Below are 25,619 nucleotides of genomic sequence, written 5' to 3' on the forward strand. Positions count from 1 at the left end.
TACACAACAGTGACTCCGATTTGGCAAGGCAGGGGTTCCCGTGTGATGGGACTCCTGTGTGACATGCAGTGGCTCCAGTATGACATTGAAGTGGCTGATCCATCTTGTGCACACTTGGGGTGACTTTGGCATCATTACTGCAAGATCAGTCAGCTTTGAGCTGCAGACCATCTTTGCTGGCGCAGGGAGTCAGGCCTGAGTCTGTGTCAGAAAGGTCTTTGCAAAAAGTCAATCCTGCACCCACATCTGTCAGTGCCAGCTGAGCACTCCAGGAAGACCAAGGATGAGGCTTGGCTCGAGGAAAAAGCGAGGGGCCTGGAGAGAGTGAAGATGCTTGAAAAGGGTCTCCATTCCTTGCAGCGTAGTTGCAGGCAACACCAAGACTAGCTGGGCCCTTGGAATCATCCAGGCCCACCTCACCAGGGCCGCCAGCCCCACACCTGGAAGGGACGCTGTCACTCAGCACGCATTGAGCAAAGAACGGACTGAGCGCAGCCGCCTGCTAGTCCTGGGCCTCCCTGGCTCCTGTGCTGCTGAGGGACCTCCCCCAGAGTTCCAGATTCTTCCGCACCAGTGATTTTAATCCATTTTGATGTCAGAGACCTGTGTGGGACTCTGGAAATTCAGAAGGTAATTGAGTATGACTCTTTTCCCAATAACTGCTGTGAAAAAACAGAACAGATGAATTTTAGAAGAATGTCTGAAATGCAAGCATCCTGTGAAGTATCTCCACTGGTGAGTTACTTACAGCTAGTCAGCAAGTGAAGCCAGAGTCGCCCACCAGTATCCTGGTGAGTCATTGCCAGCCTGAATTATTAGAAAGGGATGGCTGTCCCGGCTGGCATCTTTCCTTTCATCTGCTGCTGTTCCCTTGTCCTGTGACATCCGTGTTGTCATCCTATCAGAATCGTCAACATCACCTCATGGGTAAGAAATCAATTCCTGCTATGTTCTCTACAGCTGCTTCTGTCTGGGAATTAAGGAAGGAGTTTTATTATAAAAGAAAATTTTTATTCAAGTTTCTATTCATGGAACTTCCTGAAACCAGGAGGTTCAGAAAAATAGAGAGAAGATTATCATCTCAAAAGAACATGTCTCATATCATCTGGGGGAAAGCAGGGTGGGGAGACCGGGCTCCGTGCTGCAAGTCAACCGGCAATTTCAAGAATGCCGTAAATTGGATTAAGGATTTCGCATCAGAAAATAAAGTTTTCTGCTGATATGGGGCTTTTTCATTTAGGGCTGTTGCAAACCTCAGAAGCCTGTAGCACTTCTGAGAATGGAGCCAAACCAGGGTGTTCAGTCGCAGAGGTTAAAGTGATTCTTTCACTGAGATAATCTAAATCTAGATCATATTGAATCTGCCTTCTCTCCGGCACGGAAACATTTTCCAAGGTATTCACGTGGGAAGTATGAATTACCCACACTCTCTTTAAAGCCCCATCCAATTAAAAGTAGATGAAAATCTCCTTAATGCAGAGTCCTTTAGAACATGCCAGGGGTAGCAGGGAGGGATGAGAGATATATATTTATAGGAAATCTGATAGAAGATACCACCATGCAACCTGAGGGTGAGTCTGAGAAGATATTTACTCAAGACTTGTATTTCTTTTAAAAACAATTACTTTTGTTATGTATCTAAAGTATCTCCCCTGTCATTTAGGATAAAAACAGATTAGGCTTTTACTCGGGAATGAATTAGAAGCCCTGGCATTCTAGGCAGCTACAGAGTTTGTATCCGCTTGCAGAAAATTTTAAAAAAATAAGAAGAAGAATCCAGTGTAAGAGACCTACAAGGAAAGGTAATGTTCTCTTTGAAATGGAAATCTGCTCAGAGAGGAAGTGGTCACTGGAGCTTTAAAAAAACATTAAAATTAGGGAAGTTCTCCCTTCCTAGAAAATGTGAGCCGGGGCTCTGGCAGAGGACATACGAAAGACTTAGAGCAGCAGACTGAGATATTCCAGGAATGGGAGGCAACTTTAAACCTTCAGCAGGATGGGGGAGACAGACAGATGGGGACTCTGGGAAGGGACCAGGTAGCAGAGCAGGGACCGTAGGCAGGATGTCTTGGGCCACCTCCTACCCTCCCTGGACACTGGTCCCAGCTCTGAAATCTTTGTCTTCTTTGGGCTTACTTTTATTTTGTTATTCAAAGTATTAAAATGCAGCTCTGATTGTAGAATAACTTTTACTCTCATCAAAAAAAAAAATAGCAGATGGTTTCTTTACGTCGTGGCTATGACAAGAGTACTTTGGGAGCATTTAAGTAAAACAGTGTTCTTAAGTTTATTGGGTGGCTCTGAAGTGAGTGAGGACTTCAGTGGGGTCATCCTAGAAAGAAAAGGCAAAGGCCAGTGAGCGGGTGGGGGCTCAGTGCCATGGGTGACCCAGGTTTGGGGCTTGGCAGTCTGTCTTCTCTGTGGGAACCTGGAGTTCAAGGCCAGCCTGGACTCTTTTCAAATCCATCCTGGCAGGAGGTGGGGAAGCAGCTTGGAAGTGCTGCTATGTGGCCATCAGGAGCAAGGACTTTCAAAAAGGCCATGCTGGGTCAAGCCCACTGCTTATCTGCTGTGTGTCCTTGGCAAGCTACTTACCAGTCTGATCCCTAGATTCCTTATCTGCAAAATGGGTATAATGCAGATGCCCACCTGACAAGGTGATTGGAGGCCTTAAACAGGAGAGCACAGGTGGCTGGACATAGAGTAAGCTGGGAAAAGCCAAAATCACCTTTGCAAAAAAATTAACAGTGAGGAAATGATGGCAGTAAAAGAGATCTGATCTAAATCCTCACCCGCCTCCCACCCCCAGTCATGCCTCTCCTGTAATCATTCCTGGGCTTTGGCTAAGCCAACTTTGGGAGACCTCTAGTTTATGGTTTAAATGATAATAGGCCTTCCCTAAAACTCAGCCGCCTTGATAAAGCTAATGAAAGGCCATCAGGCTAGGAAGAGGGGAGAAACCTGAATTCTGCTAAGGTGTAGACTGCTCACAAAATATACAACTTCACTATCGTAGATGAGCCTTTTGAGATCTTTTCAGGTTTTTTGCATGTCTGACACCTGGCTCCACCCAGACCACCAGCCCCACTCCTATGGCCCGCCTAGAAGCAACTCAGCTCAAGAGGACAGCTCTGACCCCCTGTGATTTCATCAGCAGCAAGCATCCATTACCTGGCCGCCACCACCCCTTCTCCCAAACTGCCTTTGAAAAGCCCCTGCCCTAGGAACCTTTGGGGAGATTGATTTGAGTAATGACACCGTCTCCCACGTGGCGGTGTTACTGGCCGCAAATCCGTATAGCTCTGCAGCAACCTCAGTTCTCACCTTGTCAGAAGAAGGAATTCGATTGAGGGGCATAACGCAGAAGAAGAGACCGAGGCAAGTTTCAGAGCAGGAGTGAAAGTTTATTAAAAAGTTTTAGAGCAGGAATGAAAAGAAAGTACACTTGGAAGAGGGCCAAGCAGACATCTTGGAGGTCAAGTGCCCCATTTGACCTTGGACTTAGGGTTTGATATGCTGGCCTACTTCCAGCGTTGTGCACCCCTTTTCCGGTGGAATGCCCCTGGAAGGTTACCAGTTAAACTCCGCCATTTTGCCTCTCAATTCACATGCTTGAGCCCACTCACCCAGCTCCTGAGATCTTATCAGGAAGCTGCTGATCACCAGCTTGTGTTTCTAGCTCTTGGGAAACTGCCTTTCCCTGGCACTGTCTGTGACCAATTATTATTTTAGAGAGACAGTGTAACACCTGCCTGACCATCATCTGACGGTCACCTGACTTTCCTGGTAGGGTGTCAGGACAGCCCTCTCCTGCCCCGCTCATGCCTGACTAGCTACCTGCTGTAACAGCATGGCTGGCCTTATGTCAATTAAACTCTTTCTTTACTGCAGTGCCTTGATCTTTTTTTGTGCAGCAGGTGGGTGGGGGCTCAGTGCCAAGGGTAGTCTAGATTCACGGCCTAGAAAGCCTGGCCTGTTGGGTGGTTCCAAAGCTGCGTGGTTCCCCTCAGGACTGGTGCTACTGTCTTGTGGGAATGATGGAAGTTGAATGCAGCATATAGGAAGCTTTCCTGATTGTAAATCAGCATCCTGCAGTTCTGTTCACTAAACCTTGTTAAGCAGGCCCTGGATTAAGGTCCAGAGGTTTTACAGGTTGATAAAGCTGAGCCCCTGTCCTCAAGGGCTTATATTCTCTGAGGAGGAATGACAAAGGGGCATGCTAGTTTCAGTACCTTACCAAAAGTTTTGAGGCAGCAGGATCCTGGGTCTTTGTGGGAGCACAGAGGAGGAGAGTGGGCGGCAGCTAGGAAGGCTTCCTGGAAGAGGTGGTTCCTCTTACTTTTCCATGGTTTTCTCCAGTAATCCGCTTTGTTTTTCCCAAGAAAAATAAGGGAAATTCAGGCCAACTATCTATCAAAAAATTATACCACGTGTCAAAAGCTTATCAACATTTTAATCACTTATTTGGAAAGTTACTTACCTTACAAAGTTCCCCCTTTTCAAAATGATAACAGGCTTTATATCCATAGCATAGTCACACACATACATCAAACTTCCTGCAAGCTTTAGTTTAGAGTCGAAGTCTGCCCTGATATTTCTGATCATTGGTGATATTCGACAGCATTTTTTAGGTGGACAGCTTGGGAAAAGAGCCAAGTCAGGCGCCCAGTTTCTACATAAATGGCACCCCACAGCCTCTCTTCACCCTACGGTTCCTTTTCCCTGGCTCCAAGGCTGCTCCGACAGACGGGCTTCGGGCCACAGCTGGCAGCAGGAGAGCAAAGACAGGAGCAGTGAGGACTGGCCGACAGACTGCTGTTACCATGGCCAGAGGCCTGCGTGATTGACATGCCAGTGATTGACCTCTTTGGCCAGCTGATGCCGCAGGTCACGAGCCAAAAGACATGAGATTCAAGAAAATATTTGTATTTTTTCGGTGTTATTCCCATAATGTTTCATTCAAATGTACTTCTACACTGCTTTATTTTGAATGATTGCATTCCTGTTTGACTCTTTGCACAATTCAGGCCTCGGCTTCTCTTTCTTTTCTTTATTTTAACTCACAGATGTGGGAGGAGGCCATTGCCTTGGGCAAGGAGCTAGCCGAGCAGTATGAGAACGAAATGTTTGATTATGAGCAACTCAGCGAATTGCTGGTGAGTCTTTATTTCTTTTTATTTAAATGAACACAGGCAATCTCAGCTGGTTTTTCAGGAATCTCTCTTTCCATGTCAATGTTAGGGTTCACCCCAGGCACTCTGGGACCTTGGCCATGTCCCTCCGTTTTGCCTAGGAAGATGGTTTTAGTTAATTTGCTGGTTGATATTTGGCCCATAAATATTTACTTTTTAGTCCCAAGTCAGCTCTTATAACCAAACTCTTAAGGCTTCTATGAACAAATTGTACGTAAACAACTGCTGACCTTGTGTATAGCGGTCTTGACAGCCCAGGAGTCTGTGAGCATTTGTACTAGTTTAAAACTGACCCCGGGCCAGGCGCACTGGCTCACGCCTGTAATCCCAGCACTTCGGGAGGCTGAGGCAGGCGGATCACGAGGTCAGGAGATCAAGACCATCCTGGCTAACACGGTGAAACCCCATCTCTACTAAAAATACAACAAAGTAGCCGGGCGTGGTAGCACACGCCTGTAGTCCTGGCTACTTGGGAGGCTGAGGCTGGAGAATCGCTTGAACCCAGGAGGTGGAAGTTGCAGTGAGCTGAGATCGCACCAATGCACTCCAGCCTGGGCAACAGAATGAGAGTCCGTCTCAAAAAACAAAAAAACCTGACCCCTTCTATGAGAGGGGGATGGATAGATAATGACCAGACCTTTCTTCTGCCATGGGAATGCTGTTAGTTTCTAATTGCTACCTCCTCCACCTTGTCATTTTTGTATTCAGCAGATCACCTTAATGACGTGGGAATGTCTGTCATGAATTTAGAACAGAACGATTCTGTTCCTTTAAATTCTCTTTGAACGTATCCCACTATCTGACCTATACCTTTTAAAAAATACTAAGGGCCAGCCATTTCTATGGCACTTCTTTGGTTATTGAAAACACCCATAAGTCACAACTTTTTGCTGAATTTGGGCTAGTTGGTTCAGATTCCCTTGCGGAATGATGGAGAATGAGTGAAAAATAATGTCAAAACGATGGAGTGAGATGAAATTCAGGTGCAAGCCTCAGTACCCTCTCCCACCATCTCCCCTTCCCACCCTATAGAAGTTGCCAGAGCTTTTAAAGAGCCCGCAAGAAGAATCCAGAGGCACACATGCTTGAATACTCAAACCTGAAATGCATTTTCTTTTTTCCTTCCAGAAAAAACAGGCTCAGTTTTATGAAAACATCGTCAAAGTGATCAGGCCCAAGCCTGACTATTTTGCTGTTGGCTACTACGGACAAGGGTTCCCCACATTCCTGCGGGTAAAGTTTGATTCTGCCTAATCTGAGCCATGATTGTTCCCCCAGCAGAAAATCCCCTTCCCGTTCTGAGGAAGGGTGGGGAGTTTGCATCCGCATGGGATCCTGCAACTCTCTACACTGCCATAGCTCGGTGGTTAGCCCGGGGGGCAGAGAGGGGTTGACAGGATTTTATTTGGTTGCATATAACCTTTCTATCTGATTTTTCCTTAAAAGGACCCTCCTTCAGAGATTTACATGTATTATTTTAATTGAGTTGTGATATATGATAAGTGATACTATTTGCCATCTTAACCATTTTTAGGTGTGTAGTTCGGTGGCATTAATACAGTCACATTGTTGTGCGGCCAGCACCACCATCTACCTTCAGAACTTTTTCATCTTGCAAAACTGAGATTCTGCATCCATTAAACACTAACTCCCCATTCTCCCTCCTGCCAGCCCCAGCAGCCACCGTTCTACTTTGTGTCTCTATGAATCTGACTGTTGTAGGGACCTTGTATTAGTGGAATTGTACAGTGTTCGCCCTTCTGTGTTTGGCTTGTTTCACTCGGCCGAATGTCTTCCAGTTTCATCCAGGTTGTAGCACGTGTCAGAACTTTATCCTTTTTAAGGCTGAATGGTATTTCATTGCATGGAGAGGCCACATTTTATTTATTCACTGATCCATTGATGAACGTTTGGGTTGTCCCCGCCCAATGTGCTGCTATGAAGATGTATGTTTTTAATTACATGGGAAATTGGAAATGGATCTGTATGGCCACGGTGCTAGAAACTCCACATCAGGCTCCATCCCTGAGACAGGCATGTGCTTTCAGACACGTAATTGAAGCAGTAACCGTGATCACCTGCCAGGTGCCCATTTCCCAGTATTCACATGAGGCCAAAGGAGAAGTTACATAAATATTAATAGTGCTCCCTGGCCTACCATAGAATTGTTTATACATTTTCTCAAGAACACATTCTTTGGATGCCATTGACCAGTGGGTCATGATTTCCTGATATTTCTTATGACTTTTTTTTTTTTTTTTTTGGACACTTGGTTTTCTCTTATCCTAGGAGACCATGTGTGATTGCTCTGGCTTTAGGAAGCAGAAGCTCTGTGTCTTGAGCACAGCCGTCTGGGGCAGTTGAAACCAGTTGGGAGATTCCCCTGGTTCCAGACGTTGCTCATTTGGGGTCCTGTGTTTCCGACTCCACAGGAGTCACTAATAATGTGACATCTCTTCATCACGGCACCCAGAGGATACAGACCTCCCCTTAGGAAGGGCATGTCACTGTTGACAGGGGAGCCCCACAGTTCTGGCCTGCTCTAGGAGGTGAGGCTGGCTGCCCACTCCTCAGTGTCCTGCCTGGTGACGGAGGCGTCTGGCCCTGTCCTGGTCACTCCTGGTCACTGCTGGTCAGCTTCTCCTCTTGCCTTCATCGTGCAGCAAAGGCAGTGGTTGATCAGAAGCACAGATTCTGAACAAAGTCTTCCCTTCCAAAGAATGAATAAAGGAGGCTTAGTTACAAGCTCTAAATTAGAGACAAATTTGAAATTAGCTTCATTCTCAATAAAAAACAAAGCTGAAGGGTGGAATGAGCTAGGAGTTAAAGCCACTTAGTGTTGCTAAAGGCTTTAATTCGAGTGTGTGTGTGCTCCGGAACACACATCTTTAGGAAAGGGAGGCAGGTGGACCCTAAGCCATGGCAGCCTTCTGCAGTGCTTGGTGTTAGATGGTGCGTGTGGCCCCTGTGGATGGAGATCTGCCTCTGGTATGTAGGCATCAACTCTGGATCCGTGCAGGATGGTTATCCCAGAATCCAGAGCAAGGGAGCAGCCTGCGTGGAATATTATGTGAGGGCAGTGCCGGGTGCGGAGGACACGTCGCAGCTCCCGAGCCAATAGATGCCAGGTTGTGCCAGGAGCTCACACACGGCAGGCTCCAGGGGCGGTGCTGGGTCATCTCCACCACCAAAAGGACAAAATGAAAAGTCCAAATGGCGGTTAACAGGCTCGATTAATATTGAACTGACTTTCCTGCCACACCTGGATCATTCTGTGGGGCTGCAGCAATATATTTATCACACTTCACAGATGACCTGGCAGGGGTCAATCTGCCAATGACACTGGCAGTTACCAAAACGTGGGCAGAATGTTTGGGTGCTTCATGCCCTGCTGGAGAGGAGCCTCCAAGAACTGACTAGCTGTCCCTTTTGCTTTGTTTTTCTCCAAAAATTAGCCTCACTGTTTTTTGTGCTCATGTTGATATTTATAGACCTTACAAGGAATAAATATCTTTGACTATATGTACATTTCCCCCTTGTTTTCATGTTCAAAAGGATCACTTCAGAATGCAAAGTAACTGACATTTTCAGAAAATGTTATTCGTGTTTTTATCTATAACTCACTAGCTTTTTTCTATTAAAGTCTTTATATACATTTTTATTATTATGTTTTCTCATGTAAAGCGTAAGAAAAATGCTTGCTAGTTTGATAGTAGTCTGTTATCCATTCAATCCTACTGAATTTTGGAAGTGCGTGGCTTTATATAGAAGCCTTAGAATATGCTCAAACTGTATTTAAGACTCCATATTATCTGGTTTCTGCTTGACTTTTTTTTTTCGGGGGGGCGGTGGGGAGAAATAGAACATTTTTCTTCCATAATGGTACTTCTAAGACATATCTAAGCACAAAGTGAAAAAGAATTCAATTCTTAAACTGGTTCTTTTATTAGCGATTTAGGAGAACTCAGAATAAGCTGGGGCAAGGCAAAGGGACTGTCTTAGTCCACTGGGGCTGCTATAACAAAATACCTTAGACTGGGTACTTTATAAACAACAGGAATGTATTGTTCACAGTTCCGGAGGCTGGGAAGTCCAAGATCAAGGTGCCAGCAGATTTGGAGTCTGGGGAGGGCCATTCCTCATAGATGGCGACTTCCACCTGTTCTCATGGGGTGGAAAGGGCAGGCAGCTCTCTGGGTCCTCTTTTCTAAGGCACTGATGACTTTCCTAAGGGTGGAGCCCTCAGGACCTAATTCCCTTCCAAAGGCCCCACCTTCTAATACTATCACCTTGGTGATTAGGTTTCAACATCTGAATTTTGGGGACTACAAACGTTCTGACCACAGCAGGGATCAATTGATTCAGTGTCATAGAATCTCTCTTAATCCTTTTGTTAGACAAATTTTAATTTGACTTCAATCTTAGTCTTTAGGGGGTAAGTGTAAAAATATGCAGCAAAATGCTGTCCTCTCTGTCTGTCTCTGTCTCTGTTCGTCTCCCTCTCTGGCACCTGTCCAGGAATGACTGCAGATGGGGCAAGGCTGCAGCTGACTTGGGAGCAGCCAACCTGGAGGTTCTTCCCCCGTGTCCCCTGATCAAAGAACAGAAGCACCTAAGCAACCACGTCCCATCCTGGAAAGTGTTACCCCCCCACCCCAGACTTCTGTTTCTTGTACCCCTGTGGCTTCTGCTCGCTGTCTTCTCCTTGTGGCAGTTTTCATTTCGGTTGAGACAGCCGCAGATGGGACAGGGTGGGTGGGGGGAGGCAGAAGGCTTCCAAAACCAGCAGCAGCATTACACTAGGTACTCATTGGCCCCTTTCTGTGACCGAGTTGACACTCAGAACACACGTGTTGAAATCGGGAAAAAAACGGAGACCTGTTATATCTTGCAAGAAAAATGTTCCTTACAGGTATATTTACAGAAGACTGTGTCACACTCAGGCAGAAATGACCTCAACAAGACAGCCTTGTGGAAGGAAGAACACTTACCTACTTAACCCCCTCCCCACCCCGGGCTGCCTAGTCTAGCCTAGCCGTCTATAACAACCCCAGTGGACTGACATTCCATCTTGGAATTTATGGAGGTGACAAAAGTGTCATTTGAGATGGACCAAACCCAGCCCTTCCAAGAAGAGCTCTGTATATTTTGACATGTGTTGATGAATAATGACCTGCACACACATTCTGAATGCAGGAAGGGAAGTCCTGCTCTCCGTCCATCTCCAGTCACTCACTTGGGGGAGGCCAGGAACTTAGTAGCTCTCGTCTCTGGTCTGCATCCCTTCCCCTCGGGTTCTGCTCGCCTTGGCTGTGTCTCACAGGAGTCAGCGCCCGGCGGCCGTGTTCAGGTGCTGGGGCCCCACCTTAGCTCAAGCTCTCTTAAATTCCTTATGGCAGAATGAAAACGACTTCATTAGGGCTTACCTGAGAAGAAAACAAAAACAAGAAAAAGTATGGACATCATTATCCACTTGTCCTGGCTGCCTTGTCCCCTTCTAACCATTTCATGCCCATTCTAGTGTGGGCTTCTGAGTGCTCATTTGGTTTTTCATATAGTTTTTAAATCAGTTGTTACTGTCAAGATGAAAACATATCACAGATGTTAGTAGCGCAGTGTTGAGTGCTTCTTAAACAGTATTAACTTACATGCTTGATGACCATGTGTTCTTGATTAACAAAGCCAACGCAAGTACAAAAAAAATAAAAATTACAAGTTGTTCTTAAATTTAATGACATTTTGTAAGAACCCGTTAAGGCATATTTTAAGGCCAGCATATTGCATGTGAACTCTTCTTGGCCCTTTCTCTGTGGTGTTATGAAATGAATGTCACCCTTTTCAGGGAAAAGTTTTCATTTACCGAGGGAAAGAGTATGAGCGCCGGGAAGATTTTGAGGCTCGGCTCTTAACTCAGTTTCCAAACGCCGAGAAAATGAAGACAACATCTCCACCAGGCGACGATATTAAAAACTCTCCTGGCCAGTGTATCCTTTAAGACAACCTCATCAACTCTGAAACCATGGTGATGCCATTCATTTGGGTGGTTGGGTGTGGTGGGGGGCCTCTCTCATGGTTGATGTCTATGCTGCCTTAGTGATCCTTAACCCCCTCACCTCAGATATTCAGTGCTTCACAGTGAAGCCCAAACTCGATCTGCCTCCTAAGTTTCACAGGCCAGTGTCAGAGCAGATTGTGAGGTAATAATCCCATTTTTCTTACCCAACGTGAGGGTTGTAAGAGGCTGTGTACAGATCTCTTGCTAATAATTCCACCTTTTAAAGGACGGACTTTGGCCGTGGATTCGCTTTCCAAATGCTCTTTCTGTCCTCTTTGAAGAGCAAGGGAAGCTAATTATTTTCAGCATCCAAAAAAAGTGAGAGGAGATGTTAATCCATGTGCTGGGAGTGTGCAAAGCCTATTCCTTTCCCAAAGTCAGCTGACAGCAAAAACCTAAGAGGGCAGTGGAGGCCGTCTGGTCTCCTTTATAGACCTGCCCTGTGGGGTACAATCCCCTAGGGAGCTTCACAGCAGTGCACAAGTCCTGCCCGTTCCCAGCAAAGCCGAGTTCATACATGTGAGTGTGGCCTGAATGTTTGCATTTTAGAAGGCGGGAAATGGGATTTGCACATTTGCTCCTGGTGACACACAGGAGAACCCTTCAGCCTTACAGCACAGCAATTCCATAATGTAGGGTTTTGAGGGGGCTTTTAAACTCCTGAGTCAACTGTCCATATTTGAGTGAGATTTTCTGCCTGTCAGTTTTATCGCACCTGACCTAGCAATGGCGTAGAAAGACCTGCTTTAGCAGATGTGTTTGATATTAAGACTTTTCTGTTCTGTTTGATCCATGTTCTGGTGAAAATATTAATCTCTTTGATGACCTCATATTCCTTAGGATCGGCTTCATTTTGCTTCCTGAAATTTGGTGTTTTCTTTAACCTTTCATCGTTTCTTTGACTTTTCATCAGCAATAATGGGAAATAAACTGGGACCCTGTTTATTTACAAATGATTGCTCTCGCAAGGCATACATTTTAAGGGTTGCAACATTTTTTTTCAGAGGCCTTAAGCAAATAGTGACGCTTAGAGCCTTCTCAGATGCAGTAGTTTCTTTTGCTGTGGAAGCCTGCCTGCATTTCAGTGCAGGGGAGAAATCAGTCTCAGTCTCTCCACGCCCTGCCCTGTGCATGCGGAAAGCCTGCCTCGTACCCCGACCACGGAGGCAGGTTACTTATGTTTCCTGTGTGTCACTCTTGGGGTGGTTGCAAAATCTGTGCTTTGTAGATCTGAAACTAAAGTATGTAATACTTTTTTAAAATAATAATAAACACATACGTTGAACACAAAAGCTTTTTTCTCTCTCCTTCGCTTCACCTTTCCTCTGTTTTTGCTCATTTCACTCTTACTCAGCTTCTGTTTTCCCTCGAGGGTTGGCGGGGACAGGGAAGAGGCAAAAACTCAAGTTAATTTTTCCACCTGCCAACATTTCCCTGGCTGGGAGAGGACGCCAAGGCGATGGCTTCAGGTCAAGGTTAGGGACATTTTACAGGAGGCAGTGACATATTCTAAGGCCAGACCCCGTGTCCAAAAGCAAATTGGCTATTTGCCGGGTTAAATATCTAATGATCTGTCTGTCTCTGTACAGTTTTTACAGGGTGAACGAGGTCCAGCGATTTGAATATTCTCGGCCAATCCGGAAGGGAGAGAAAAACCCAGACAATGAATTTGCGGTAAAAAACAAACAAACCACCAAAACAAAACAACAAAAAATATCATTCCACCACCAGTAGAACTGCCATTGGAGAAGCGTGGCCTCAGAGGCAGCCACGGAGCCATATTAAATGTCTTTGTGTATTATGTGCAGAAATCTTAATCTATTATCCCCTCCAAAGTTAGAAAAACTAATTGCCATTTCACTAACAATATGACTAAGGTCACTGAGATATTTAATAAGGAGACTGCCGTCCAAATGACGGAGCTCCCGTATGAGTAGCGCACTGCCTTCCCTGCGAGCCCCAGGTGAGAGAGCAGGTGCCTGTCATCTCTAGTTAAAAATGGACCCACCGAGTGCTGAGGTGCTGGGTGCTGGGTGCTGACGTGGCTTTCTGCAGGTGACACAGCAGTCAGCACATGAACTGGATCTGGACCCGGGTACTCATTCCTCATTCAGTATCCAGCACCTGAACTTCAGTGGAGCACAACACACAACTGCAGGGTTGACCCCAGCACTACTAGCAATACGGACCGGGTTATTCTCTGTGGTGGGGACCATCCAGTGCGTCCAGGGATGTTTGGCAGCATCCCTGAACACTGCCTACTAGGTGCCAGTGCCACCGCCCCAGTTGGGACAACCAATCAAAAAGATTTCCAGGCCGGGCATGGTGGCTCACACCTTTAATCCCAACACTTTGGGAGGCTGAGGCAGGTAGATCAAATTAGTTCAGGAGTTCGAGACCAGCCTGACCAACATGGTAAAACACTGTCTCTACTAAAAGTACAACATTAGCCGGGCGTGGTGGCACATGCCTGTAATCCCAGCTACTTGGGAGGCTGAGGCGGGAGAATCGCTTGAACCCAGGAGGCAGAGGTTGCAGTGAGCCAAGATCGCTCCATTGCACTCCAGCCTGGGGAACAAGAGTGAAACTCCATCAAAAAAATAAAGTTTCCAGACATTGCAAAATAAAACATCTGCCCCTTGTTGCAAACCACGGCATTCGAGTTGTAGAAATAACAGCAAACATCTTTAGAGCCTTTTTTCTTTATTTCTTTATTTTTATTATTTTTTTGAGACAGAGCCTCTCTCTGTCGCCCAAGCTGGAATGCAGTGCCATGATCTCAGCTCACTGCAAGCTCCACCTCCCAGGTTCACGCCATTCTCCTGCCTCACCCTCCCAATTAGCTAGGACTACAGGTGCCCGCCACCACGCCCGGCTAATTTTTTGTATTTTTAGTAGAGACGGGGTTTCACGGTGTTAGCCAGAATGGTCTCGATCTCCTGACCTCGTGATCCCCCCGCCTCAGCCTCCCAAAGTGCTGGGATTACAGGCGTGAGCCACCGCACCCGGTCCTAGAGCCTTTTAAAAATTCTACATACAAAATGCTTTCATGGATTCATTTGTATTTTTATTTTATTTATTTTTTTATATAGAGGTGGGGTCTATGTTGCCCAGGCTGGTCTTGAACTCCTGGGCTCAAGTGAGTGGATCCATGTTGAAAAGACATCAAATAAGCCATAATTTTTAAAAAATGTTAATGTTTATCCATCTTGCCTGGGAAACCTCCGGAAATCCTTATGTACTCCTGTATTGCAAGGAGGCATTAGCCCGGGGACCCCCAAGGAGGACTGGCTCTGCTGAGAATGGCTTCTCTTGTGTGCCGTCTGAAGGCATCTAGGCTGCAAAGGTCAAAGGTGAATTAGCACCCTACTCCTGACCAGAGCAAAGCTCGGAACCCTTCCAGCAGGGTTGCCTCAAGTAAAGAGTGGCGGCTACCCACTCTCCCTCCCAATCCCTCAGGGGTCTGCCAGTCATGGGATCCTCAGGGCAGTACCTGTGAGTCTTCTATCTCAGCTCTTAAGAGCCATGGGAAAGTTCCTTCCAGCCCTGAGGCCAGATTCCTTGTGTGTCACCAAGGAGCACAAAGGAGCTTGGAGTTGGTGAAATCTGCAGTATTGTGCAGTCCCAGCAGGCTGGTTGTTTGAAGATTATGTTCATCCTATTTGTTGGTGAACCCAGCACCCTCGACCTCCTCCGGGATTGGTCACTACAGTGTCCATTGTCTGCAACAGTGCGGACAGAACCTAGGCACGTCCAACCTGGACACCCTCGCTAAGGGCTGTGGCTTTCAGAGCAGACTGCACCTGTTACTGTCATCATAAGCACTAACGCTAGTGTTTATATGGAGTCCCTCAACTGTGGGATTTATAGGCAGTTCTTGAATTTCCCTCACACCTCTCCCATCTGGCAAGTAGATATATTCTTAGACTATAAAGAAATAGACACAAGGAGGTCAAGTGAGCCGCTGGAGGGTGCGCGGCCAGTTGGGTGCAGAGCTAAGAATAACGAAGGCTCTTGACATTTTGAGCTATGCTGAGCCTCAGAGGCTATGCTTCTTCTAAATGGCCCTGAAATCCCCTAATGGCCCCGTTGAGGTCCGGGCACTGGGACAAAGTGTTCGGAAGCTGCAGGATTTGGTCCTTCACATGCCCCACAAAGCCTTAGATAAGTGCAACGTCTTTTGCTCTACTGGGAAGCCAGGCTCGGCCCCTCCAGCGGGGAGCCCGGCTCCAGCCCCTCCACCGGGGAGCCCAGCTCCAAGTGCAGGGGGCTGGGGAAGCTGCCCACCAGGCCGAGAGCAGTGCGAGGTGGCTCACCCCTGCAGACCTGGCAAGGGGTGACTGATGTGCTGGGGAGTGAGGGCACTGACAAGGAGGAAGATGAGACAGGGCCTGCGTGAGGAGGAGCTAGCCATAAAGCCCAGGATGGAACCCAGAGGTCCGTCTCAGGGCATGTTGACATGAGAGAAAGCACTGGAATCTGGTCTAGAGGTGGAGGTGAGAGGGCCAGACCTGCTTCCATTGCCAGGACAAAAACCTGAGGGAGCCGTCCCCATGGGGCAAAGAGGACTGGCGTGGGACACAGAGGCCTTGCCTGTGTCCTTATGGCTTCAGCCAGCTCCTTCCCTTTCCTGCTATGGAACGTAAGAAGTTTGGGATAAATGCTTTCCAAGATCCAAGTCAGTTTTCTGAATTTTTTTTTTTTTTTTGAGAGAGTCTTGCTCTGTTGCCCAGGCTGAAGTGCAGTGGTGTAATGTCAGCTCCCTGCAACCTCCGCCTCCCGAGTTCAAGTGATTCTCATGCCTCAGCCTCCTGAGTAGCTGAGACTACAGGCACATGCCACCACATCTGGCTAATTTTTGTATTTTTAGTAGAGACGGGATTTTGCCACGTTGCCCAGCCTGGTCTCGAAGTCCTGAGCTCAGGCAATCTGCCCGCCCTGGCCTCCCAAAGTGCTGGGATTACAGACGTGAGCCCCCAACGCTTGTCCCAGTTTTCTGGAATGACTGGCATTCCATTATCCCATCTGCTTAAGTCTAGATTCCTGTTGACACTCAGACTGCTCAGGGACCCTGCAGTGCAGGCAGGTTGGAATGGCAGAAGATTATTGCAAGCTAGACAGTACGAAAGAGGCAGTAGGATAAAGGATTTCCAGTTGACCCCTGCATTGGAGTTTTTGTGCAATCCCTAAAGAGTAGTAGAATTGTATTTATTGGGTTAGAACAGTTTCCTGCAATAGGTAATACACTGTTTTACAAAGAACACATTGTCAAATGATGTTTTTATTTAAAATATGCATAGACACACTTTTTAATACTTAGTAAGAAGTCTTGAACAATAGATACTAAAGCATATAGGTTATCAGTTTCAGGTAGGGGATGGTTTTTCCTCCTGCTCTTTCCATATCTTTATGTTCTCATATAAACATATATTAGTTACGTCAAAACATTTTAAAGTTTAAAATACCGACTGGTTTTATCAGAACATCAGAGGTCACTTTGATTAAATCCAGTCTCCCAAAGATGTATTTGCCCCCTTTAGTTTCTTATGAACACTGTAGCTAACGTAAGACTTCTTTGGAGCCTTCCTCAAAATCTGTTTGCTCAAGAGGGGCTCCCCATGCCTCATTTTGGAATATACACATCTTTCTCACTCACCTAGTGTACTTTCATTGTCAAATACCAGAGTGGTGGGCAATGTTGGCTAGGGGACAGAGGATACTTTGATGTATCCTGAGCGACCGTTAGGTAGAGCGTGGCTTGTGAGGTGCTACCTGAAGGCACACATGCCCTGTGCTGAGCACCACAGACCCTGTCCTGCTGAAGGACCTGACTCTTGTGGAGTTATTCTATAAATCCCCCTTAGGGCAGAGGTGTCCACCTGCTGACATCCTTCTAACCCGTGTTGTGTGTGTGTGTTTCCTTTGCAGAATATGTGGATCGAGAGAACCATATACACAACTGCATATAAATTACCTGGAATTTTAAGGTGGTTTGAGGTCAAGTCTGTTTTCATGGTAAGGATGGCCCCACCCCAGAAGGAATTGTCCGTTCCTTTCCTCAATACAGTCTGCCACGGCTTCTTCACCTGCTCATGCCCTGTGGTCACTGTGGCAGCGTGCACACAGCAGACTCTACAGTTCCTGTAACCACCCCACCTGTTTTTGAGAGCATCGATATCTCCTCGCCTAGCCATATTTTAGTGGAAATGCTGTGTAATCACGACCAACTCTAGCTTATCAAAAAACCAGAATGAAGATTTCATTTCTTCTTACAATGTATTTAAATTCAGTCATAGCTGTGCTGTTTTGACAATGCTTTGTGTTAACCAAGTGAAAAGTTGAAGACAAATTCCAATCTACATAAACTTTTTTAAAGATTTTTTTCCTGATGGTTTTATTGCCATTTACATGACAAACAACTATTAATTAATAGTCCTTGCCCATTTCAAGTAAAAATAGCCTGAGAACATACCCCTCCCTGACGCTTTTTTTAAGAAATAACGATTTCCAGCTCTCAGCAAAGCTAAACTTTGCTTTGCGATGGGACAGTTTCATTTACATGAAACTCACATTTGCAGTGAGTTATTGGACAGTTTCATTTACATGAACCAGAGTTGGGCAGCAGATTTATTGACAGTATTGAAATGTCAGGGCCAAGGCAACTGGCAATATAAAAACATCTGATTGAAATCTGTACGTTTTTGTTCATGTGTCTCAGTGCCTTTTGTTTTCACCTGGCAAGAACTCACTGAGGGGGTGGCACTTGCCATTTAGTTTTCAATGAGTCCCCCCGAAACACCTGATTATTTGTCTCTAGGGGCCGGCATCTTTCTGCCCAGCTGCGTGTCCAGCGCCGAGCCTTCTCCTTTGCCCACACCAGCATGAGCTACGGGCAGCTATGGGCCACTGTCTGAGACGTTGCCCGCAGTCAGAGCCACTTCTTTATACTCGAAGCACCCAGGGCTCTTCGCCTACCCCTCCTGGGGTCACTTTCTGCTCTGGAGTTCCCTTTCTGTGCCCCTAGCAGCCAGGCAGTGCCTGACAGATAGAAGGCTGTGGGAGTTACGTGTCAGGTGGTAAAAATGCACTCCCTTTGCTGGGTCCCTTTGTAGCTAGTGAGGCATTGTACGTGTGAGAGACAACAGAAGAGCAGGCCCTCCACCTAAACAGGCCGTGATCCTCTTCATCACCCTCTGCCCATGAGCCCTTTGTAATTGGGGCCTGCCAGCCAACAGCTGCCGGATGCAGGAGCTTAGGGAGGTGGAGAGGGGAGCCCTGACCTTTCGTGAGGATGCAGCTTCTCCTCGGGCTGCGTTGACCATTTTGAACAGACTAAGAGGGCAGGAAGGCAAATAATCCCAGAATGGCAGGACTCACGTCCTGCTACCAAACCCTGATGCCCTCCTCGTGCCACCTGGGACCAACCCCCGTGGGATATCTGTGGGAGCAGCAGCTAACCTTCTTCAATAAAAATAGGAAAGGATTCTTTCTTAGTGCAAATGAGATTAGTAACAGGGAGGTAACAGTCAGTCCAGGTGGAATACTGCCCTGGAGTGTGCATTTGTTGAAGCTATGTGCCCGGGATGAAATGTCGTAGGGCCTGGCAAAGTAAGTTGTGGGGTCAGGACAGCATGGCTATGCCTGCTGTCCAGGACACCGGACAAGGGGCCCTCTCAGCAGCATGCACGTGGCTGGCCACACCCAGTGCATCACAATCTCCCCGAGGCTGTCCATCAGTGCAAGGACAGTGACATCGGTGGGCAGACAGCCTCTGTTATGTCCACAGCCACCTAGGAGTGCCAGTCTAGGGTTGCTGACGGACAGAATCGCCCATTCTCTGTTCATCTCTGCCCTGCCCCACCCCCAGCTCCCAGGCAGTCCCCTAGAGGCTGTAGCAGGAAGAAAGCTGGACATGAAGATACCAAGGGCTCTTGGGCACGGGTGGGGGCCCATCACACCTCCTTTGGAAGGAGCAAAGTTATTGCTGAGGTCACCCTGGGACATGGTCCCCGTGGCCCAGTGTGAGGAGGAGGTTTGGTCTGCTCGAGCAAGACCTCAGGGCAGCTGTGGTCCCTGCCTTAGACCCAGTCACGTTGCCCTGGCACCTTAGGGCTGAGCTGGAGGGCACTGGGCTGGGACTCGGCCAGGCCAGGCCCTGTGGGGCCCTCAGAGAAAGAGGGTGGAGGTCCCTGAGAGACACGCACCGGAGCCAGGAGGACAGTGGTCAGTCCCCTATCTCCTGCACTGAAGGTGTCGTTAACTATGGCAAGTGTGCAAATGAAGCCTGTGAGGGTGGCCTGGAGTGCTTCAAGCAGCCTTTTCCTCCCATCCCCAGGGGCCATGAGCTCTCTTTGTTGTTGTTTGTTTGTTTTTTGGAGTCTCACTCTGTTGCCCAACCTGAGTACAGTGGTGCAATCTCGGCTCACTGCAACCCCTGCCTCCTGGGTTCAAGTAATTCTCCTGCCTTAGCCTCCCGAGTAGCTGGGATTACAGGCATGCACCACCACACCTGGCTAATTTTTGTGTTTTTAGTAGAGACAAGGTTTTGCTATGTTGGCCAGGCTGGTCTTGAACTCCTGACCTCAGGTGATCCGCCCACCTCACCCTCCCAAAGTGCTAGGATTGCAGGCAGGAGCCACCACGCCTGCCCATCATTCTTCCTTCACATGATGGTGTGTGGTGCCATGGCGGGGCCCTGCCTTGACCTCCTTTGCCCTCCCTAACCGGACAGGTAGTGCAGGCTGCCCGGGCCTAGATTCCTCAAAATTCCCGAACATCTTCTCCCTCAGCACAACAAGCAGAGAACAAGAACAGGATTGGAAGTGTCTGTTCTGAAGCAGGTGTATTCAAGCACTCAAGGCTGCGTGTTTTCCTGGGATGACCACATATGTGCATAGCCACATGCACACACACAGCCCCCGCCCCCAGAGCTGAGCAGCAGCTTCGCTTTGTTCCTTTGGAATTTTCATCTCTGGGAACAAACAATAATAATAAAATGCCCAGCCGCCCAAAAATTCTGTTTGGAAGAAAGGTCCATGGAGGAGCAGGAAGCCTGCCCCAGAGCACGTGGCTCCTCTGGTGAGACCCCAGGAGTGGAGGCAGCTGTGGGGCTGACATCGGGCTCTCCTCTCTCTTTGCAGGTGGAAATCAGCCCCCTGGAGAATGCCATCGAGACCATGCAGCTGACGAACGACAAGATCAACAGCATGGTGCAGCAGCACCTGGATGACCCCAGCCTGCCCATCAACCCGCTCTCCATGCTCCTGAACGGCATTGTGGACCCAGCTGTCATGGGGGGCTTCACAAACTACGAAAAGGCACGGGACCCACCAGCTTGCCCTGGGCAAGCAGTCCTGCCCTGGGACAGACTGAAAATTCCCAAGAGTCCCCAAAGCCCAGAAACGCCCCTGGTCTCATTGAGCAATCTCAGCAGTGGCCCAGCCAAGGCCAGGCAGCAGCAGCCAGTGGCGGCCGCTGAAGCCTGCAGCAAAGTCAAGGCCTGAGTCCCGGCCAGGCTCCCCTGGGCATCCCCAGACAGCCAGGAAGCCCCCACTGACCCACCCAGGCTGGGCTTATCTGCACCCAGGCCTCCAGTGGCTTTTACAAGGTCTGGGATCTTAAAGGCCAAAAGATAAAGTTAGACAAAAACACCAGAATATCAGGACTAGGGAGGTAGCGCTTTGATGGTGGAGGGGGCCTGACCAGCTGGTCTCCCTGGATCCTAGCTCTGTAGGAATGGGCAGAAGTTGAAGGACATAGGGTGTATCCTAGATCACCCCTGCCTGTGTTTGTAAATGCAGTTCTTTTGGAAGAAGGCCACGCCTGTGCACTTACTTACGCCTGAGGCTGTTTTCCTGATACTGTAACTGGCAAGCTCTATTCTCAGGGCCTGGCACACAGTAAGTGTGCAAAAACCTGTGTTTGCTGAGCAGGTGCACTGAGCGACTCTCCTTGTCTCCACCAGGCCTTCTTTACAGACCGGTACCTGCAGGAGCACCCTGAGGCCCATGAAAAGATCGAGAAGCTCAAGGACCTGATCGCTTGGCAGGTAAAGTGTCCAGCGAGAGCCCTGCATGGCTGGAGGGAAGGAAAGCTAGGAGGGTCTAGGCTCAGCACACACACCAGCCAGCATGGAGGTCCCTGGGCTGCAGTCCTGATGCACGTGGCTGTGATTGTCCCTGGGTGAACCCACCCACTGCTGTCGTGATCAACTCAGCTCCTGGGCTGCAGTCAGGAATTTGAACACCCAGAAAATTATCTCTTGCAAATGAACAAGGTCTCTTTCCTCCCGTTGGTCAATTCTGCCGGCTGCTGGAAAACTTTTTCTCTGTCTGTATTGATAGAACATTGAGGTGAGCTCAGAGCCATGAAGCCTGGAGCTCTAGCCTGTGCCAGGAAAGGCGCTCGGGCCAGTGCAGTCCCTGTGAAACGCATGTAGGTCAGAAGCTGCAGTGCACCCTCTCCCTGTTCTCCGTGCACCTCTGGCGGCGGTGTGCGTCCTCATCTGTGTTTTCCCAGCTGAAGTTGTGCAAGTTATTTCACTGTTCTACTCATGCTCCTGGGGCCTCGGGAGCCTTTCCCAGAGGGCCAGCATCTTGAAAGGGCAGACCCTGGGTGCCTTGGGTTTAAGTGTCAGAACCGGGCGGATGCGTCTGTGCTTCTCAGAGCCTTCCTGAGCCTGGAAGTGTAGGGGTCAAGAGCCAGTCCTCACAAGAGCTTGGCCAGCACCTGCCTGCTCTGCTGCTTTAGGCCACTGCCTCTTTAGGCTTCCTTTTCACATGTGGGAGGCAAGGAGGGTGCTGTCCCCGAGATCTTGCCACACTGTGTAAAGAGAGTTGAGGGAGGTGGGGGCAAAGGCCTGCATGGGTTTGGACCGGGTGTCGTAGCCCAGGCCACTTTGCTAAGCTGGGGTCCCAGGCTCCCAGTCAAGGCCCAGAGATGCTGTGCAGTTGATCTGCACCCAGTCCAGAACAGGGCAAGATACAAAATTAGCTGGGCGTGGTGGTGCACACCTATAATCCCAGGTACTCGGGAGGCTGAGGCAGGAGAATCGCTTGAACCCGGGAGGCGGAGGTTGCAGTGAGCTGAGATCACGCCACTGCACTCCAGCCTGGGTAACAAGAGCAAAACTCTGTCTAAAAAACAAAAAAGAGAACAGGGCAAGGCTGTTCCTCTTATGAGACATCACTGTGAGCAGTTTGTTTGTTTGTTTGTTTGTTTGTTTGTTTGTTTGTTTGTTTTGGAGATGAAGTCTCGCTCTGTTGCCCAGACTGGAGTGCAGTAGCGTGACCTCAGCTTACTGCAGCCTCCTCCTCCGGGGTTCAAGTGATTCTCCTGCCTTAGCCTTCCGAGTAGCTGGGACTGCAGGTGTGCACCACCATGCCCGGCTAATTTTTTTGTACTTGTAGTGGAGATGGGGTTTTGCCATGTTGGCAAGGCTGGTCTTGAACTCCTGACCTCAGGTGATCTGCCCACCTGGGCCTAAGTGCTGGGATTACAGGCATGAGCCACTGCACCAGGCCACTGTGAGCATTTTTATTCTGACATCCCAGCAGGGCCTCTTCTTAGTGGCCTCTCTGTCGTCAGCACATTGGCCAATGAGACGTCTTAGAGTGGAGCAAGGCTGAGCCTTGGTTGTGAGCCAAGGTACGAGTCCTCTTAAATTTGTGTTTAGATATATAGGATGGGTTGGATTTTTATAATTCTAAGTGCTTATATTATTATATAAACGTAATATACATTATGTATATATTATAAATAATTGTGATAAAATATACATAACATAAAATTTCCCATCTTAAACATTTTTAAGTGTCCAGTTCAGAGGCAGTAAGTACATTCACATTGTTGTACAACCAGCACCGCCACCATCCATCTCCAGAGCCTTGTCATCTTGCAAAGCTCCAACTCTCTACCCATTGAACGACTTCCCCATTCCTCCCTCCACCCACCTCCTGGTCACCACCATTCTACTTTGTGTCTCTATGAATTTGCCTACTCTAGATACCTTATATGAGTGGAATCATGTAATACTTGTCCTTCTGTGTCTGGCTTGTTTCTCTTAGCAGAATGTCTTCCAGATTCATCCATGTTGTAGCGTGTGTCAGAACTTCATTCCTTTTTAAGGCTGAGTAATACTCCATTATAGGGCTAGACCGCAATGTGTTTCTCCACGGATCTGTCGAGGAACAACATGTGGGTTGTTTCTACCTTTTGGCTGGTGTGAACAATGCTGCTGTGAACGTGGGTGTACAAATACGTGCTCAAGTCCCTGCTTTCAACACTCCCATAGTTTGGGGTATACACCCAAATTTAGAATTGCTGGCTCATGTGGTATTCTGCGTTTACTTTTCTGCGAAACTGCCAAACTCTTCTACGGTCGCAGCACCATTTGACATTACCACCAGCAGTAATGCGTGATTCCAACTTCTCTGCACCCCCAACAAGACTTGTTATTTTGTTTGTCTTTTTTTTTTTTTTTGAGGTAGAGTCTCGCTCTGTCACCAGCCTGGAGTGCAGTGGCATGATCTTGGCTCACTGCAACCTCCACCTCCCGGGTTCAAGCGATTCTCCTGCCTCGGCCTCCCGAGTAGCTGGGACTACAGGTGTGTGCCACCACACCTGGCTGATTTTTGTATTTTTGGTAGAGATGGGGTTTCACCATGTTGGCCAGGATGGTCTCGATTTCTTGACCTCGTGATCCGCCCACCTCAGCCTCCCAAAGTGCTGGGATTACAGGTGTGAGCCACCGCGCCTGGCCTGTTTATCTTTTAAGTAATAGCCATTTTAATGAGTGAGAAGTTTTATTTATATGTATATATAAACAAAAATTATATTAAAAGGGAAGAAATCAGACTTTGTCACAAATCTGCATTTGAAATCTGTTTGCTTTGGAGTTATGGTTTTGAACGTCCTCAGAGTTTGACTGAAAGGGACATTGTTGGCCAACTGTGGCTTCTTTGCATGGATTGTAAGCCTCATGTAGACAGTCTCCCTCTGTAACTAAAAAAGTGGGAGAGAGTTTAAAATTGTGAATGATTCCATTTTAGATGTTGTAGATTTTTTACTAAAGGGTATGAAATTCAAAATTCCTCTGCAGGCTATAAAACTATTGCTATACAAAAACTAGTTTGGTCTGCAAAAGTTCTATTGATTTTTTTTTTTCCTATAAGCTTTTACAGCAAATTGGATTTTAAGAGTTTCAAGTCCTACAGAGGAAAATAATTTGTTCCCCAGAGAGCGGCTTTATGTCAGCACTATGTCATCATTCCTAATAACTATATTAAAGGATGAATTTTAAAGCAGGTCACAGGAAAGTTAAAAGAAAGAATCAGTTTTCTAGTAACTTCATTAAATCAAAGAGTGATGAAAAATGCATATTCCAAACATTACCTGTGATTTTGCTTTCATTTGCAAATGTTTGGAAAACCCGTATCTTGGTATTGGCAACTGAGTCCTATGTTCATTAAAAATAAGAAGTTTGAATTTATCAGAATGCTTTATTCTCTTTTTGTTTATTAGTTCATTTGGTTTGGTTTTTTCCTGAAACTGTCAGGGCAGAGTGAGGTTTTTCTCCTGGGAGCCCCAGGACTCATGTGCAGAGTTTTCATCACCGATATATAATAAGCTCAGCTCCGATGCATAAAATGGTTTGTGAAGATTGGTTAATAAGTCCCAGGCAGCTCCTCCTCAGCCCTGCTTGCTGCCTCAGAAACAGAGGATGGGCTGACCTGCTCCTCGCTGGGTGGGAGGTGGCAGTCAGGGTGCACACCGTGTGGTGCCTCTTGTAGGTTTGCGGCTGGCACCAGGTCATGAGTCACTTTCTCAAAGGCACAATTCCATCTTTCTCCATACACAGCTGTCATTGTGGAGCATCCCTGCCGAGTATCCAGAGATAAATCCATACAGTCTCATATTAAACTACTGTGATGTATACATATTTCTCTTTTGAAATGTACAAAGATGAAAGGCTGAACTCAGCCATCATCCCCAGCTGATGACGAGCATGACTGTTGTGTCCAGGGGTGGTGCTCCTGGAGCATTAAGCAAGGCTTCCAAATGTTCTGTGCTGCTTTCAGGGCATGAATCTGTGCAGGGGACAGACAGGAGCAAACTTCAAATACGGCCCATCAGGAGGGCGTCTTTGTAGAGCAGGCTGCAGGCTCGCTTTGATTCATTAGAGGTGTGACTTAGGGAAAGTCCTCTCCCATCTCTGGGCTCTGAGAAACTCTTTAGGAATGCAGATTCCTGGGATCTGCCTACAGCAAATCAGGGCTCTGGAGGTGGGGTTCAGGAATCCACCTGAGATTCTGATGCTTAGCCAGAGTGGAACCCACTGAACTACAGGGTCTCCAGAGACCATTTCAGACCCT

The 25,619-nt window shown here is 47.6% G+C and overlaps 1 protein-coding gene across 6 annotated transcripts in view; it reads left to right on the forward strand.

Annotated features, from left to right (window-relative positions):
- The window catches only part of DOCK1 (dedicator of cytokinesis 1), a 561,485-nt gene that overhangs the window by 506,851 nt on the left and 29,015 nt on the right, over positions 1-25,619 (forward strand). For 5 of the 6 annotated variants that reach the window (XM_034931700.3, XM_034931698.3, XM_034931701.3 and 2 more), the window contains 8 exons: positions 5,067-5,156; positions 6,321-6,425; positions 11,035-11,176; positions 11,311-11,389; positions 12,837-12,921; positions 17,176-17,262; positions 20,388-20,564; positions 21,212-21,295. In XM_034931700.3, the coding sequence (XP_034787591.1) occupies positions 5,067-5,156; positions 6,321-6,425; positions 11,035-11,176; positions 11,311-11,389; positions 12,837-12,921; positions 17,176-17,262; positions 20,388-20,564; positions 21,212-21,295 (849 nt within the window). Of the gene's footprint in view, positions 1-5,066; positions 5,157-6,320; positions 6,426-11,034; positions 11,177-11,310; positions 11,390-12,251; positions 12,414-12,836; positions 12,922-17,175; positions 17,263-20,387; positions 20,565-21,211; positions 21,296-25,619 lie in introns of all 6 variants that reach the window. The other variant, XM_063607571.1, reaches the window with a different exon arrangement.

The sequence above is a fragment of the Pan paniscus genome, chromosome 8 (genome assembly GCF_029289425.2).
Source record: "Pan paniscus chromosome 8, NHGRI_mPanPan1-v2.0_pri, whole genome shotgun sequence".
Classification (NCBI taxonomy): domain Eukaryota; kingdom Metazoa; phylum Chordata; class Mammalia; order Primates; family Hominidae; genus Pan; species Pan paniscus.